The sequence below is a fragment of the Halichondria panicea genome, chromosome 9 (assembly GCF_963675165.1).
Source record: "Halichondria panicea chromosome 9, odHalPani1.1, whole genome shotgun sequence".
Taxonomy (NCBI): domain Eukaryota; kingdom Metazoa; phylum Porifera; class Demospongiae; order Suberitida; family Halichondriidae; genus Halichondria; species Halichondria panicea.
In genome coordinates, this window is record NC_087385.1 from 99,022 (window position 1) to 116,449 (window position 17,428).

General features: G+C 44.7%; 3 protein-coding genes and 1 long non-coding RNA gene across 4 annotated transcripts; 2 read left to right on the plus strand and 2 right to left on the minus strand.

The window, feature by feature from the left end:
• Window positions 1–1,103: 1,103 nt before the first annotated feature.
• LOC135340696 (uncharacterized) lies at window positions 1,104–4,451 on the minus strand. The gene is made up of 2 exons (XM_064537035.1): window positions 4,318–4,451; window positions 1,104–4,147 (listed from the first exon to the last, which is right to left on the minus strand). Exon 2 carries the CDS (start codon window positions 4,049–4,051, stop codon window positions 1,331–1,333), a length of 2,721 nt encoding a protein of 906 aa, XP_064393105.1. The 5' UTR covers window positions 4,052–4,147; window positions 4,318–4,451; the 3' UTR covers window positions 1,104–1,330.
• On the plus strand, window positions 4,425–16,137 carry LOC135340698 (cytoplasmic dynein 1 light intermediate chain 2-like). Its single transcript, XM_064537037.1, has 12 exons — window positions 4,425–4,549; window positions 4,702–4,778; window positions 5,098–5,238; window positions 7,504–7,737; window positions 11,124–11,260; window positions 11,411–11,504; window positions 11,613–11,748; window positions 11,962–12,073; window positions 13,721–13,783; window positions 13,877–13,918; window positions 14,053–14,133; window positions 15,791–16,137. The coding sequence occupies exons 1-12, from the start codon at window positions 4,497–4,499 to the stop codon at window positions 15,953–15,955; spliced, it is 1,335 nt and encodes a 444-aa protein (XP_064393107.1). The 5' UTR covers window positions 4,425–4,496; the 3' UTR covers window positions 15,956–16,137.
• On the plus strand, window positions 14,144–15,464 carry LOC135340703 (uncharacterized). Its single transcript, XR_010396425.1, has 2 exons — window positions 14,144–15,015; window positions 15,134–15,464. It is a non-coding gene; the product is annotated as an uncharacterized LOC135340703 (long non-coding RNA).
• LOC135340702 (magnesium-dependent phosphatase 1-like) lies at window positions 16,138–17,414 on the minus strand. Its single transcript, XM_064537043.1, has 6 exons — window positions 17,176–17,414; window positions 17,056–17,113; window positions 16,778–16,888; window positions 16,624–16,731; window positions 16,488–16,573; window positions 16,138–16,342 (listed from the first exon to the last, which is right to left on the minus strand). Exons 1-6 carry the CDS (start codon window positions 17,267–17,269, stop codon window positions 16,245–16,247), a joined length of 555 nt encoding a protein of 184 aa, XP_064393113.1. The 5' UTR covers window positions 17,270–17,414; the 3' UTR covers window positions 16,138–16,244.
• Between the last annotated feature and the right edge of the window lie 14 nt (window positions 17,415–17,428).

Consider the following 17,428-nt stretch of genomic DNA (forward strand, 5'->3'; position numbering starts at 1 on the left):
AAACAGCTACAGACCATAAATTCCCCATGCAGCAGCTCATGAAATACAGTACTAGTTTATAATGTGCACATCTCTAGCTACAAAGATAGTCAATAATGTTCTGATATGCTTTGCTTTGACCGACTGTATATTAGTAATAATGATGTTAGGATTGGGAGCAGCTGGTGGCTGGAGCGCGGTGACTGGACCATTGAGCAGCTGATGTGTGGGGAATTGTGGTACACAATAGGAGCTGATCACTATAGCCCATAGCAGCAACGGAGCAGCCCTCCCCTGGGGGTAGTACGGGGGTACGTCCCTCCCTGGGGGGTAGTGGTGTGGGGGGTTGCATGTACACTAATAACCTCTTAGCTATAGCCATAGCAGCAACGAGCATACACATGTACCTCCCCTTGGGGTAGTACGGGGTACGTCCCTCCCTGGGGAGTTGTTTATAGAATGCATGAGCGAGCGAGTTGTTTTATTCCAGTGTGTACCTGATGTATCTTAGCAACTGAATCGAATCAATATTTGGTTTTATGTTAATTGGGCGCTTGGCACTCAAAGATAAACAGTACAATCACGACCTGATAACTTGTTATATGACCACTGCCTCCCTAGCTGTGTATGCCATGTATTAGCAGCCATCAAAGACAGAGGAATAGTTATTACTAGTCTTGTTAGCACTTGAACCAGCTGAGTTGCAAATGAGCATTAGTCTATGAAGTGTAGTATGTGTCAATGTATCACCTCACCTATTAGCACTGGTCTAATTCACAGCTAGTATGTGTGTGTGTGTGTGTGTGTGGGTGGGTGTGTGTGTGTGTGTGTGTGTGTGTGTGTGTGTGTGTGTGTGTGTTTGTGTGTGTGTACCCACACAAAGGATTCCAATAGTAACTAGCTAATAATTATAGCACTTCTATAACAGTATCAAGTAGGTAAAAAATTATTATTCCATGGCTGCATAAAGAGTTGGTTGGTGTTGGTAGTAGATTCCTGACGATGTGGGTATGTGTGTGGATGGTTTACACTGCCATTAGAGGTACAATAACACAACACATTCCTCCTCTACCCACATCCACTAAGTACATGCACCTGTACAACTGGTCACATGAATTAATAGATTATTATCGCTTCAAATTTCATATAAATTGTATTCATAATTACAGAGAACTTGCACAACAGACAATGAGAATTTGACCAGTGATTAATCAGAAGAGGTGTGCACAAATAAAGGATTGAAACACAATGATTAGAACAAGACAAGTACAATGACATAAAACCACAATGACATAAAGCCACAATGAATGAATTAGTGATGCAGCAACACAAACAACACACACGTACAGTTCTAACGAGTTAAAATGCCCGGGAACAAAGTGCCAACTCCAGGCCCTAACATAACGTTCTTAAGCAGCTTCTCTACAGCTTCGTCGCTGGCCACGTCGACTGGAAACTCACAACTGCTATTGAGGACTGATGCTTTAGCCCCATTGTCTAGTAATAACTGAGCAATCCTGAGGTCTCCCACAGCACTGGCAGCATGGAGGGGGGTCCAACCATCCGTGTCCTGGATCTGAACATTGGCATCAAAGTCAGTGATGAGGTGTTGAGCAAGGGCAAAGTTCTCCTCCAGGACGGCATGATGGAGCGCGGTGATTCCAGAGTTTTCGTTCACTCTGTTTACATTGATTTCGGTTTTGTGCTTGACAAGTTTTAGGACAGAGTCGACATTACCATCGAGGCAGGCTTCTTGGAATTTGTAGTCCAGGCTACCGGGGACAAGGTCACTGTCCAGCACATCTCTTGTAGTCCCTTCGTCTTCTGATAATATTCGACTTCGATGGCTGCAATCGCTTGAACCATCCATTGTACATATTCCTTGATCTTCTGATATACCGTCACCATCGCTGTTTGGCTGATAGCCAGATTGTTCTTCGTGGCGTTTAACAACTAGTTCGTAACTTGAGTAGGAGGATGTGCTATCATTGAGATCTCTCTCTCGCTTGTATTGTGTGAGGCTCCTAGTTTTGTTGTCCCCCACAAACACACTATCAGCTGTCTCCATGTCAGGTGACGGGGAAATGGAGGTGTCCTGAGTGTTGGCCAGAGCTGTGCTGTGCTTGAGTCCTAATCGTTCTTTAAGGTTGGATTTACTAGTACCAAATAATTCTGCACTATTGACCTCATCGTCAGAATCAGACTCAGCGTGACTGTACTCGCGCTCTTCTTCGCTAAAACATTCTGTGTCTGAGAAATCGTTAGAATCTGGTGATTTTCCATTCATTGAGTGCAAGAGCATCTTACGGACTTGTGGGTTCTTTGTGATATCGTATGGAGTCTCTTCTTTGTCGTTCTTCATGGTAGAGTCTGCCCCGGACAGTAGTAGATATCGCACAAACACTTCCTGGCCAGTGACGGCTGCTGCGTGTAAAGGTGTCCATAGCTCACAGTCTATGCAGTTCACATTAGCTCCATTACATATGAGTGCCTTTGCACACTCCAGATTACCATCAATGGCACTTTGATGCAGAGCAGTGAGCCCGGCAGGACTTATTCTGTTCACATCGCAAATCATACCAGACTCCAGCATCTCAGCCACGGCCTTTGCATCTCCAGAGAGCACGTTTTCATGCAGCAACAGCTCTGGTTGGAATGTGACAGATCTTCGTCGACCATTTGAACTTCGTCTGCGTTGTGGAGACACGATACTCGACTTTCGTGGCTTTTTCCTGAGTGCTCTGATTCCAGCATTCTCCATTTCTTCGTCGGAACTAACTCCTTTTTCTCTATTACAGATCTCAGTCAATTGCTGCATTGCACTGTCAGAGAGCAACAACTTTGCAGGAGACTCTACTGGTTCTTCCATTATAGTGCTAGAACTGTTGTTGACTGGTAGTTCCACCGAGGATAGTGTTGTCCCGGTCATAGGAGGGTTGGAGAAGCTGACTTTGCGACCTGGACGAGGGTTTTGGAAGTGTGCCTTGAGAGGGTTAGTAGTGGCAGGGTCACTTTGTGTTCTAATAGCCTGTCGATGGCTCTTGACTCTGGGAGAATTGATCACTCTCTGACTACCAAACTCAGTATCTAGGTCAGTAGCTTGAGACTCTAGGCTTAGTAGTGAGAGGCCTATCTGCAACTGGAAACCACTGTGCGTGTAGAGTGCATTTATAGCAGTGCCCTCCCTCGCCTTGAGGCAATTAGCCTGATTAGATTCATAGGAAGTAGTGGTTGCAATTGATTCCGGCGTGGTTTGCACTTGAACAGTTTCATTGGTAGTGACTTGTTTGACTGGTTTACTTGCTGTGTAATCAATATCGTCTGCACCTGGATGGGTTCCAGCCTCGGTTGGCATTAAGGTCGGGTTGTTGCTATTAGTCACCGAATGCTCTTTGTGGCTAGGGCTAGGGTGGAATTTCAGGGTCATTGCAGATCCTTTAGACAGCATACATTGACCACTATTGCTTGAGGCAATATTACAAGAGTTTGTCGAACGTGAATAAAGAGCCGTTTTAGAGGTCGTCTTTTGTCCATTTTTGGCTGTTGTTTGTGGAGAACACAGGTTACCACGAGAACCCTTGGAGAACGAGTTATGAGCATTGCTATGGCTGCCAGTCTGATTAAGCCCCAGGTACTTGTAATACTGTTTGGCTAATTCCACTTCACCCAATTTGCACATTTCTTCGCATAGCAACAGTTCTGTCTGAGTGCTCCCAGCCACGTCGATAACTAGCTCACTCTGATGTGTTGTCAACATTGGAGTCATTCCTTTCGATATCAGTTTCTTAACAATCACAATATTGTCGACTAGCGCAGCATCGTGTAAAGCAGTCCAGCCTCTCACGTCACACTTGTAAATATCGGCACCTTTTTGAATTAAATATTCGGCTAATTTTGAGTGCTGATTCACAATGGCCAACTGTAGGGCAGACATTCCAGAGATATTCTCAGAGTTTACTTGTGCTCCATGTCTATCGATGAGTCTTCTAGCAGTAGGCAGATCACCTCTCACCACTGCATTTAATAACAGTTCGTTCTTGAGGCTGAGTAAAGGACTGGATGATGGGTCCATTGCTGTTCTGCAAGGTTCAGTTGATACTGGTAATCCACTTAGGCTTAGTTAGGCTCCTCCTACGCGCTTGCTTGCTTGGTTGAATAGGACTTCTTACTGCAATTTGTAGGGAACAATAGATTGCTTTTGCTTGAAGAATACGAGTACGCTAAGGCTCGATGAATGTGTATGTACGTTATCTGCAGAGATCTGCCTACCGATTACTGTATGATTATTTTTATGCACATGCTGCTCGCTAGTGTGATTAGGCTAGAGATTATTCATACCTTGCTGTGTCCGTCTCTCTCTGCTGGTGGTCTGCGCTGGTGTTAGCTTGCCATGAATCTTGCAAGTAAGCTTATCTTGTTGAGTCTAAAGAAAGGGGGGTGGGGCATGTGCTGTTTGCAGGCCACGTTTTGCACTTTGACCTCAATAGCATAATGTAGGTTTCCCTTGACCACTAAAAATGGCTACGAGTGAAGAAAAACAAAACGGTACAGAGAAGCAAGAGGACCTATGGTATGTCCACACGCACCACCTCACACCATAGTGGTCTCATTAGGCCACTGTATGACATGTGTTGAAGGCTTGTATCTAGTACTATACTAGTATGGTGTCAAGAACATGGTGTGTGTTTGTACGTGACTTTATACCTTGTGTGTATTGCACAGGTCGGCCATTTTGAATGATGTGGCAGTGAGTAGCCGGAGGAGCAAGCAACACGTCACTAAGACACTACTAGTCCTAGGTACGAGGGGGCGTGTGGAGTGTTTATTTTGTATGGTGGGCTTTATTTAGACACACAAACAAATCTTATTGTGTTAGCATAGATATGCACGACTAGGTTACGACTAGACATACGTATTGCCATGGTTACCATGTACCGGCTCATTAGGTTACCAAGGGGAGCTAGCCACAATGTCGATATACGATAATAATAATTATAAATTGGGGGAATAACACAGCTGAATATGGCGTCCAATAAGATGTCTGGTGGTTCCAACAGTATGTATCATATCCCCTAGCTGCTCTTGTTACTATGGGACACGCCCCCTCCCTCCCTCCAGGTGATGTGAGCTCTGGTAAGAGCACGCTGGTGGATCAAATGTGTCGACTGTCCAAGTCCAGTGGTCTGGGGGCCAAGTTCCCTCTCAGTGGCTGCTCCCTGGAGTATCGGTTCATTGATATACAGGACGAAGAGACAGACGGTGAGTGGGTGTGTGAGGTGTGTGGGTGGTGATATGCCCAGTGGCACCTGTTTTCAATCATTTAAATGTGCCTCTTGTATGCAGTAAACTGCATCTCTAGTGGTGCTTATGTTTGTCTAGAGCCACCAACCAGTGGGCACATCCCTGTACTAGTGTGAGGTATGGGTGTGTGGGGTGTGAGTGTGAGTACTGTGATGGTTGTAGTTTGTGTTTGGGGGATTGTATTGCAGTGTGGTCCCTGTATTATCTTGTTCCCAGGACATTAGCCACAGACTCTAGTTCACTTGTTCATAGCTCAGATAATTTAGTGATGTCAGGTAATGTTGGTCTGTGAGAACGAGTGTGTTCCCTACAATGTCTCTATTCAGAGTGCTCTGTGTATCACCACGATAGGAATGTGTAGCTGATCCACGGGTTGTCCTGTATTCACTTGTCCTCATCTCTACCTGTATATGATTTCAACAGACAGGAATCTTGTAACTCAGTCCTAGGTCACTGTCAGTGTGCTCAGTCTTAGGTCACTGTCTGTGTGTGTGTGTGCTCAGCCCTAGGTCACTGTCAATGTGTGTGTGTGTGTGTGTGTGTCTGTGAAATACATAAATAGTAATGAAAGTCTTTTAGCTACAGCAATGACCTTTAGTGATTCAGTTAGGATTTCCTGTAAACTAATTATTGGGAGTTGCGTGTTTTCCACACACATCATACTAGTCATAGCTAAGTACACTGTCATAGCTGGTCATAACTAGTCATAGCTAAGTGCTCTGACACAGAAGACCATTTGGCCAGCTTCCCTTGTAGTGCACTGTGAGGTTGTCTTCCCTGAAGCCTGACTAGTACAGTACATTCAGATTGATTCCTTCCTTGATTCCTTCCAGTTATAGGAAAATCATTTTTAATCTTTCAATACGAATTTCATTATACCCTGAATAGTGTAGATCAACTCTCCTGGTAGGAACACCTTCCTGTGGACATTCCAATGAACTGGTACAATTGAAATGAACCCTGTGTATAGTTACCGTGTGTGTAGTGTGTTGCAACGTACACTGATTTGTTTGTAATCTGAACACACACAGTTACAAACAGAAGTCAACTGTTAATGTGTGTCACTGTCTTCCGAGGCTTCTCCATAAATTACTGGCCTCACAGTTTAATAATATGATCAGCCATTTCAAGGCTTGTCTGAATTCCGAATTGAGTGAGATTGGTTGCACAATAACAAGCACTAATAGAGCGTATGGCTTGCACTAGCTAGTGTGCTGGTGTTAGTGTGTTTCTGTGGCTATTGCTGCAATTTATCCGTTGCCCTAAACCATCCATAGAATGCAGTCTCTCTACTAAAACCGGATCATTGTCTGATGAAGATTAACTGCTCCAGCCCTCAGGGCTATAGCTGAGGCAGGGTTTCACTGCGTATATAGCTGGAGGGCATAATTATATCATTGTTTGTGTATAACTGAAAGTACTGCACAATGCAGTGTGCTGGGTGATTGCCCACACCTCATGCCAGACACACACACACCTGCAGTGCTAGTCTAAACTGAAATGTGTTTAATTACAGTTGAGGTAGTGATTAGAATGTGGTATTAATAGCCTGTATGGTAGGGCCTCCAGTGCTGACACAGGTGGGGTATTGTGGGTCATTGTGTTGGTCACTGCAGAACCTATTGTCCAGTGTGCATTGTCAGTGTGTGTGAGAGTCATCTGCCTCACAATGATGCCCTTTAGTGGAGGCCTTGCTGTAGACTAGTCTTCCGCTGTTTGTGTGTGTGTGTGTGTGTGCAGTAGATGCTCCAGTGTGACCTGTATACATAACATGCACTCTTAAAACATAAACACTTGTAACACTTGTAGTAAGAGGGCTTGAAACTAGAGTACCTAACCTGTGTGTGTGATAGACCTGTGTGTGTGATAGACCTGTGTGTACACCAAGCCTTCATGTTGCAAGAGGTGGTGGGAAGTTAGGGGGGGTGAGCCGGATATTATGGAAATTTAAACTGCCTGATCATGCAATTGCCTCACATCTGTGTGTGGCCTTCACCAACTCTCCCATACTCCCATACATGCATGCATATACACTCTCTTTGTTCTCTTTGTTTTAAGTACTTCAATAGTAGAATCCTTTATTAGAGATATTTGTTAGATGGCCTCCAGTAGCTGCATTCCAGTGGCCGACACTCTGGCTCTAGGGGTGAGAGGTCAATTGATTTTCTGGTCAAAACGTGTTTTTTTTATCTGTCTTCAACCCTCGTCCTCCCTCCCCCCCAGACCTGCTGGATCGTATGAGTGTGTGGATCCTCGATGGCGTGGTGTGGCACTCTCAATTGCTCCCCTTTGTCCTCACCAGGGAGACCCTCCCACATACTACAGTGCTCCTGGTGGCAGACCTCTCTCAGCCATGGGGGATATTAGAGAGTCTAGAGAGATGGGCCCAAGTGGTAAGGAAGCATGTCTCCACTCTCAACATTCCCCCCAAAGAGCTCAAGGATATGGAGGACAAGAGTGAGTCACTGTGTACCCTACTGTTGCTATGCTGCTTCCTAGTGGCTACTACCAGAGGAGGTACGACACGCGTGCCTCGATTTAGCAATTAGCCTCTGCAATAACGTTGAGCATGGGTGGATAATCGAGGCATACTTCCGCCCACGCTCAACATTATTGCAGAGACTAATTGCTAAATCGAGGCACGCGTGTCGTACCTCTTCTTGGTTACTATGTAGTGTGTTTGTTGTTTTTAAAAGGTTAATATTGTGTGTTTAATGTTAGTACATTCTTCTGATGTCATCACAAAGACTAAGCTCTGCTGTATACCACACATTGGCTGTTACAGCATTAGACACTGCTAGGGTCTGTGTTGTCTTGTAGAGCATTAGACACTGCTAGGGTCTGTGTTGTCTTGTAGCTATTTCCTGTGTGTAACTATGTAACTGTACGACCAATCAGTGAAGACCTTAGTGACGTGCCCTCCAAAGCATGACCCTCTTTCCCCTGTACTGTTCTGTACTGTTTTATACTCCCTAAGAACGTTTCAGGATCCCTAGTCATACTCCAGTGTCAGTGGATGTTGTGTCTTCTGTTTATCAAAACAAACATGTGTTGGGAGATCATTACTGTAATATTAGATTATCAAAAATAATATTATATTGAAAGCAACAATTCCTGCATCCCTTCAGTAACTACCTTCCGTGTGTGATGATGGGGATACTGAAACCTTGGGTTGTGTTGTTGCATCACTCCACTTTGTTTCTGTGGCAGCCAGTGACCCAGTTCATTGCTGTACATGTGTATACTGTATATAATATCTAGCTGCTGCTGTGTTTACTAGTGCAGTCAGTGTGTGGCTTTCAACAAGGACACAGTACAAGTGGATGCTGTTGCTATTTGCTTCTGTTGATACAAACAGCCCATGCTTAACATAGTGAATCCACCACTGGTAGGCATAGCGTATGTATAGTCTGTGTGCAATAATCTGCATGTATTAGCAAGCCCATACTGACTGACCTCTGTTATTCATAGCGTACCCCTACTCAGAGGCTAAGTTGCCATTACCTTGTTAGTACATACAGCCTGGTCTATGGACTAGCGTACATGAATAGTGTACTGCAGTGTGTTCATTCACTGTGTATTGTGTTCATTCACTGTGTATTGTGTTCATTGATCTATAATTGGGTAATTTGAAAATGGGCAATGCTTGTTTGTCAGTCATGTTTGTGATCATGTGTTCTTGTCATTGTAAACCATGCTCTATGTTTATACACTGTGAGGTACACACGCATGCCTGGGGTAGCATGTGTCATGTCCCTCCTCTGGTACACACACATACCTGGGGTAGCATGTGTCATGTCCCTCCTCTGGACACACACACATGCCTGGGGTAGCATGTGTCATGTCCCTCCTCTGGTACACACACATACCTGGGGTAGCATGTGTCATGTCCCTCCTCTGGACACACACACATGCCTGGGGTAGCATGTGTCATGACCCTCCTCTGGACACACACACATGCCTGGGGTAGCATGTGTCATGTCCCTCCTCTGGACACACACACATGCCTGGGGTAGCATGTGTCATGTTCCTCCTCTGGACACACACACATGCCTGGGGTAGCATGTGTCATGTCCCTCCTCTGGACACACACACATGCCTGGGGTAGCATGTGTCATGTTCCTCCTCTGGTACACACACACATACCTGGGGTAGCATGTGTCATGTCCCTCCTCTGGTACACACACACATACCTGGGGTAGCATGTGTCATGACCCTCCTCTGGTACACACACACATACCTGGGGTAGCATGTGTCATGTCCCTCCTCTGGTACACACACACATACCTGGGGTAGCATGTGTCATGTCCCTCCTCTGGACACACACACATACCTGGGGTAGCATGTGTCATGTCCCTCCTCTGGACACACACATACCTGGGGTAGCATGTGTCATGTCCCTCCTCTGGTACACACACATGCCTGGGGTAGCATGTGTCATGTCCCTCCTCTGGTACACACACATGCCTGGGGTAGCATGTGTCATGTCCCTCCTCTGGTACACACACACATACCTGGGGTAGCATGTGTCATGTCCCTCCTCTGGACACACACATACCTGGGGTAGCATGTGTCATGTCCCTCCTACTGGACACACACACATACCTGGGGTAGCATGTGTCATGTCCCTCCTCTGGACACACACACATGCCTGGGGTAGCATGTGTCATGTCCCTCCTCTGGACACACACACATGCCTGGGGTAGCATGTGTCATGTCCCTCCTCTGGACACACACACATGCCTGGGGTAGCATGTGTCATGTCCCTCCTCTGGACACACACACATGCCTGGGGTAGCATGTGTCATGTCCCTCCTCTGGACACACACACATGCCTGGGGTAGCATGTGTCATGTCCCTCCTCTGGTACACACACACATACCTGGGGTAGCATTGTCATGACCCTCCTCTGGTACACACACACATACCTGGGGTAGCATGTGTCATGACCCTCCTCTGGTACACACACACATACCTGGGGTAGCATGTGTCATGTCCCTCCTCTGGTACACACACACATACCTGGGGTAGCATGTGTCATGTCCCTCCTCTGGTACACACACACATACCTGGGGTAGCATGTGTCATGTCCCTCCTCTATAGAACCTCAGTGCAAAGCATGCATACACACCAAAGGCCACCCCCCTGGGTACAATATAGCACCTCAATGATAAAGAGATATCTAATCCCAGCAATGATCCCTCTGCTTCCTCCCTCAAGCCTCATTAGCCCTCCATTAGATGACCTAGCCCAGCATCACTCACTGTATCCTGTACTGGCCATTGCCCTCAATTAGCCTCATTGGTGATGTCACTGAGTTTAGTCAGTGGGGACCACACTTAAACACGATCATGTTACAATAATCATCTTGAACCACATGTGAAGTAGTTGCAATAAATTACACTTTACCAAGAATATTTAAATGTCTTTACTTTATCCTGTCAATATTTGGTTCCTCTGTACACATTGTTACTGCACCAGTTCATTGTATCAGATGAGGTCTACATTCTCTATTAATGGTTTATGATGATTCTATTGTAGCTAGCCTATGTTTGTTGCTGTGAGTCATGGTGAGTCATGGTGACTAGTGTGACTGGTATGCACAGATGGTGGGAGGTTAATTTGAACTTAACGATAAGTGAAACACTCCAATCAGTATATGCAATAATGTACGCAAGAGCTCTTTAATCTTTAATCTTTAATCTTTAAGCTACAATTAATCGCTTCTGTAGCTCTCAGAATTACCTTTCCATTGATATGTTTAGATACAAGTGCTCAGTGATTAGTGTGTTACCTAATGGTCTACCTATTGCACATGATAACCCTCCCCCCTCATTGTACAGTGGTGTCACTGTTCCAGGGGTACATGGACCCAGAGGACCCACCAGTGGTGACTGAGGGGGAGAGTGTCACACTGCCACTAGGAGAGACCACTCTCACTTGTAACCTCGGGCTACCAGTCGTTGTGGTCTGTTGTAAGGTACAGTCTAGTGTGGTGTTGAGATTGTGCACATCTGTATGAACATTATATAGGAGCCCTACATGTAATCCCCCCCACCTCACACACACACCCACCCACCCCCACACCTCACACCCACCCACCCCACACCTCACACACACATACATACAGTCTGACTCAATAGTGGACCTAGAGAAGACACACGGATACAGAGATGACCACTTTGATTTTATACAGCAGTCCATCCGCAAGTTCTGTCTCAACTGTATCCTCCCATCCACACCACCATATATGGGCATCCTTGTCCCGTTCCTAGATATATATTTTTACCTGTAAGTACACCCAATGGCTGTTCTCCCTAACCTCTCCTCAGATGGGGCAGCATTGTTCTATATCTCCTCTAAAGAAGATAAAAACGTGTCCCTACTACTCCAGTACCTCATGCACAGAGGCTACTCTCTCCCCTTCAAGACTGGGGCATCAGTGGTGGACAAGGACACTGTCTTCATGTAAGCAACCACTGCTGTATTGATACCACCTCATACACTGTCCATACATTGTAACAGGTTTACTCTACTGGCCTTAAACATTAACATTATACACACTGTATCATTAATGTTTACCGCTCAACCATACCCCCCCCCCCCCACACACACACACACACACACACACACCCACACACACACACACACACACACACACACACACACACACACACACAGACCGTCTGGTTGGGACAATGAGAACAAGATTGGCATATTGTATGAGCACATGAAAGACATCTCCCCTACTGCCCCCTACGAGACTGTCATCATACCACCAAAGACATCACAGGTAATGCCTCTAGGACTTATACCAATACATCTTTGAAATAGCATTAATCAACACATCCCCACCAGCTTAAGTATAGTCATGCCCTGGTACACTGAGAGGAGGTCGTGTTTCAGCTCTAAGATAACAAGTCAGAAATGATACAGTTTAAGAATTGTTGTCATTCCATTAAGCCACTAATTGCCCTCAACACAATAGAGCTAGTTTGAATGTGTTTGCTCAGTCCACCACACTAGTACGCATATGCACATGAATATGCTCCTGCATATCATTAACTGAGGCTATGAATATCATTAACTGCCCCCCCTACCTGTACCTGGCAGGTCCCCTCTTGTGTTTGTGTGTGGACTTGTTTGTTGTTTTGTTTCTTGTAGCAAATAATATGATATCACTATTGTTTGTAGTAACTCTTTGAATGTCCTATATATCAAATAGTGTGCTTAAATTAGCGATTCCTTTGGGCTCTAAATTTTCTGTTTTCCTTTGGAAAATGCGTGGGCTATTGCCTTTATGATTTCTCTGAACATGACCTAGCTAGCTTTGATGGTGACAGGTTAAGTGGAGGAATGTCTAGTTTCAAAGTGAGCACTTGCTAACAATTAGTTGTATGTTTATGAAGCAAGTGGCTTCTGGGACAATATTGTGATTGCTTGAGTGTAGGAGGCTGTTTGTTTGTTTGTTAGCGTGTTTCCATCATCCACTGTAGCGGTGGAAAGCGCGCGCGTGTGTGTGTGTGTGTGTGTGTGTGTGTGTGGGAGGGGGGGGGTGATGGAGTCACCATTTATAGTAACCTCTTATTAATAACTGGTAGGAAGAGATGACGCGTGTGGCCACTGCTAATATAGCTTGATTAGTGTGCTTGTGCTTATAGAGTGAATGTGCTTATAGAGTGAATGTGCTTATAGAGTGAATGTGCTTATAGAGTGCTTGTGCTGTAATTGACCATTAACGACCATCATCTATTTCTATCCGTTTTGCAAAACTGCTTATCCTCTTGCTACCTAATAGGACCTCCCCTCTCATTGCTTGCTGTGTGTGTCCTCTTGCTACCTAATTAGGACCTCCCCTCTCATTGCTTGCTGTGTGTGTGTGCCTATTTCCTTGGTTGTCTTATAAGTGTTCTGTTGTTGTGTGTATGTGTACAGATCAAGGTCAAGTACTGACATTTGATGTGTGGGAATATTAATACAGCAACTAAGAGAATCACCCACTCTTGCTAGTGTGTGTGTTGAAGCACTATGTTCCTATAGCAGCCATTCAGTACTAGTCTGTATTGAGTACTGTGTGTGTGTTCTTATAGAGCTGGTCATTAATGTTCTGGCTATTCAGTATCCTAGGAAGGTGGGCAGTACTGGTGGATTATGACCATTAGAAGGCATCGAGGGTCTTGTTTTATCACGGTGGGGTGGAGGCTGTGTCTTGTTTGTATCACGGGGGGGGGGAGGTTGTGTCTTGTTTGTATCACGGTGGGGGGGGGGGGAGGCTGTGTCTTGTTTGTATCACGGTGGGGGGGGGGGAGGCTGTGTCTTGTTTGTATCACGGTGGGGGGGGGGGGGAGGTTGTGTCTTGTTTGTATCACGGTAGGGGGGAGGTTGTGTCTTGTTGTATTGTGTAGTATCATTGGTATCCTGGTATGCTCACACACCACAGCCTGAGACTCACCTGGGAGAGGTGACTGCTGAGGAAGATCAAGTGTTTCTCATGGCACAGCAAGTTAGTACCATGATGTTTAACATAATAGCACAGGGCAGAACTATAATTATACGCTGTGTACTGTGTGTGCCTCTCATTACCCACTCCCCCTAGGCCCACCTCGTCCGGAGTCCTAAACCAGCCGGAGGAGCACCAGTGAGTACCTGTGTGTGCGTGTGTGTGTGTGTCTCGAGAAAATAGCATTTTTTGAGCAAACAAGAATTTCTAAAGTCTAGCGTGTCCATATTTTGTTTGATGGCTATTAATACCAGTTGTTACTATCTCCCCAGCCCCCCAGCAAAGAGAAGGGTTCCCCAACACAGCGACCCACTAGCTCTCCCAGGAGCTCATTACCCACTCCCTCTGACACGGTGAGTGTTGCCATGTGGTAGGGATCATCTCAGGCATTTGTCATATATGTAATTATAACTGTCTTTAGCTTATTGAGTCAGCTTTTAGGATTCTGACAGTCTGATTTCTGTAGCTTAGAAGGTGCTCTTTCAGATGGTACACTCTTAAATTGCAAATTTAGAACAGGCCATAGTTTTTTATTTTCGGGAAAAGACCATGGGCTGTAGCTATATACAGACCACGGTATTTTGTTAAAACAGGCTGCCCAATTGATTTTAACACATCATCTAAAAGTGACATATTTTTGCGTGTATTAATTTCTGCTATTTCTGCGAATGAGAGTAAAATCGCAAAAATTAATACTCGCAAATAATTGGCCGCCCTCTTGTTTAATGTATCCAGATCGACATTTCGCAAAATATTATACCGTAAAATGTACAAAACTGTAAAAACGCAAACAAATCTACCTGTGAAAATATGTCACCTTAACCCTTTCCCCGCTTTAGCCGACTATAGTCGGCATGGCTACTGATAAATTTCAAAAAATCGTTGTGCACGCTGTGTTGGAGCTATGCGCACGCTGCAGGTACCAGCACATGCGCATTGAGCTGCTCTTCCACGTGGTATTTTTAATATTTTGCTTGGAGGTACGGTTCGATCAGAATTGTCGAAAGAAAAGTGACCGTTTTATAATTGCTACAAGATCTTCGTAGTACAACCTCAGGGAGGTTCTAGGGAAGCTAGAGAGTGAGAATATCGATGCCTATGGCCTTGTAGAGTGAGAGGACAGTGACTGGGATCATAGCTAGGTAGGAAGCTTCCTTTCAGAGGTCAAGCTAAAAAGAAAGAGCCTGAGAATCCTGAGGAAGACGCACTTGAGGTGGACCATCTTCCTGAACCTGGTAAGTCACTATAGAGTAGCATTTGTAGTCTTGATAGCTTCACTATAGGTTTGTTTAGGCTAGTTAGTACAACAGTGAACATCATGAGCCACCATTAAACTTGTAAACCTGTGTGTAGGTGAAGAAAATATTTCCCGGGAAAAGGGCGTCTGCCGATGAACCTCAAATACAAGTTTCTGCAGATCCTGATTGAGTCCTGAGTCAGCCATGTCACCGTGAGAACATTCTGAACACTTATATCATGTGTTCAGTCACTTCGTAACATCACACAATATTGTTTGTGTACATAATTATGAATTTTTGTTAACAATTGTTATTTGTGGGGTGGTGGTTGGTTGCTAGGCAACAATGATGATTCCATGAATGCGACAGGTCCGGTTCTACCTGTGGAACTTTGTTACAAGTGTTTTTAATATACGGTTCATGAGTTATAAATTTTTTAAACAAAATATGCGAATATTCACTTTTAATTAAAGCAGGGAAAGGGTTAAGGTATCATAAAAAAAAATTTTTTTAGCAATAAAGTTATTACCAATTTGACCATACCATGGTCCAAGGCCGAAAAATGACAAATTAGGGCTCTGAATTTTTGGATTGAAACACATCATTTGAAAGGTCTCTTCAGAACATTTAAAAAAATTTGACATTAGACCAACAAAACAAGTTAAGGCCATTCCAAGATCCTTTATTTAACGCAAGCCACTGCATTTTTAGAGTGCTAATTTGTACTGAAGGTAGTCATTTTGTTTTAATAAAGTTTGTTTGACCCCTACAGGGAGACGTGAAGCCACCAGCCAATGAGACAGTACTGGCCACATTCTTCAACAGTCTACTGAGCAACAAGAAGCAGTCTGGTGGGAGGAGTGGGGCTGGCAGGCAAAGCCAGACAAGAGCTGATGTGGAGGCAGAAATCGATAGAATGCAGATCAAGAAATCATAATAAATTATGTGTTCAGTTTTATGCTCACAGACGTTTTTTCAACTTCCAGAAATTTATATAATTATATAGCAGTCAGTTATTAGTTGACTCTGCAGTCTGTACATTTGTGTGATTCTCTGTGCACGTAACGACCAGGTGTGCAGCTCTGCATGTTTTATGTGATAATGATCTATATTGAACAATTCAGTGAAATAGATTATTATATCAACATTATAGGCCCTTGGTACGGTCATAGGTAAACAAAAGAATCAAAATTTATTATTATACCACATGACTGGTACAGCATGAATTATTGGGAATGTTTGTGGCTAAATTGTTCCAGTCCTGTCTTGAATCTGTCCATGGTGAGGCCGCCGGCTTGATCTTCAATATAGAAGCATGTCACACCTACAGAGAAGGCACAGAGAATGTCTTACATACACTAGAGCCTATAATTATAGCATGCAGAATCAGCCATGGCTTCACAGAACAATGTATGTGTACCGCTCAACAACAAAGGCCAATACTTGTTGGTTCCACTGACTATACTCGCCTAGTGTTGTGATGTCACTAATATTGTCTTCCATGTTATCAAAGAAGAGCATGTCCTTGTACTCTACACCAGACGCACTCTGTATACTGTATGAGAGGCTAGTCATGTGACTATCACATGTAAGGGAAGGACTTACTTTTTAAAGTGCTTAAACTTTTTCGTTGGAAATATTTGAAAGTGTGAGAAAAATTTATCAATTTTTAACACAGCCATTAGTTGCCGTGATGTTTGGGGGTCTGTGGTACTGTGTGGGGGGTAAGATTAGACGAATAATCAGAAGTGAGTATTACCTCGAGGCAGCTGCTAATTTGATCCCCTTCTCTTGTAGAGCGGTCATGATGGTCCTCACATCAGGGAACAGTGCCAACTTGTGTCCATGCCAATCCACTGCACCACCTTTCCTGAGAGGGGGGGAAGGGGCATTCAGTACATGCAGTGCATGGGTGAACAGATATTGAGTATATAGCTTAGCCAGAGCTAAAAAAAATCACATGGAGAAATAATCAAGTACTGATCCATGGAAGGCTTGAGGAGATGGTTCTAAGTGTGTGTTAGTGTTTTGACTTACTTGTCTGATCGGAATGGTTGAATGGTCATGTCCACATGTAGCTCCCACACTGTGTAGTCTGTGTGAGGAGGTGGACATGTCAATTCAGGTCAGTTACAACAATTTGGGGTTAGCACTCACCCAAATTAAGTACCACCATCTTTGGCAGTACCTTCATAGACTGCATGAACTCAGACAGACCATCTCCCTCGCACTCAGCTCTAGTGGAGGACATCTCCAGCTCCAGGGACGGACGGACAGGGGAGTCTAGTCAGTGTACACGTAAGTAAGTAGGTACACGAGTGCAGTGTACAGCATAATGCATGCCAGAGTAGGCATGCACAGGTGGATGGTAACTAATATTGTGGCATGGTCTCTCTAGCCGGCCTGTGCA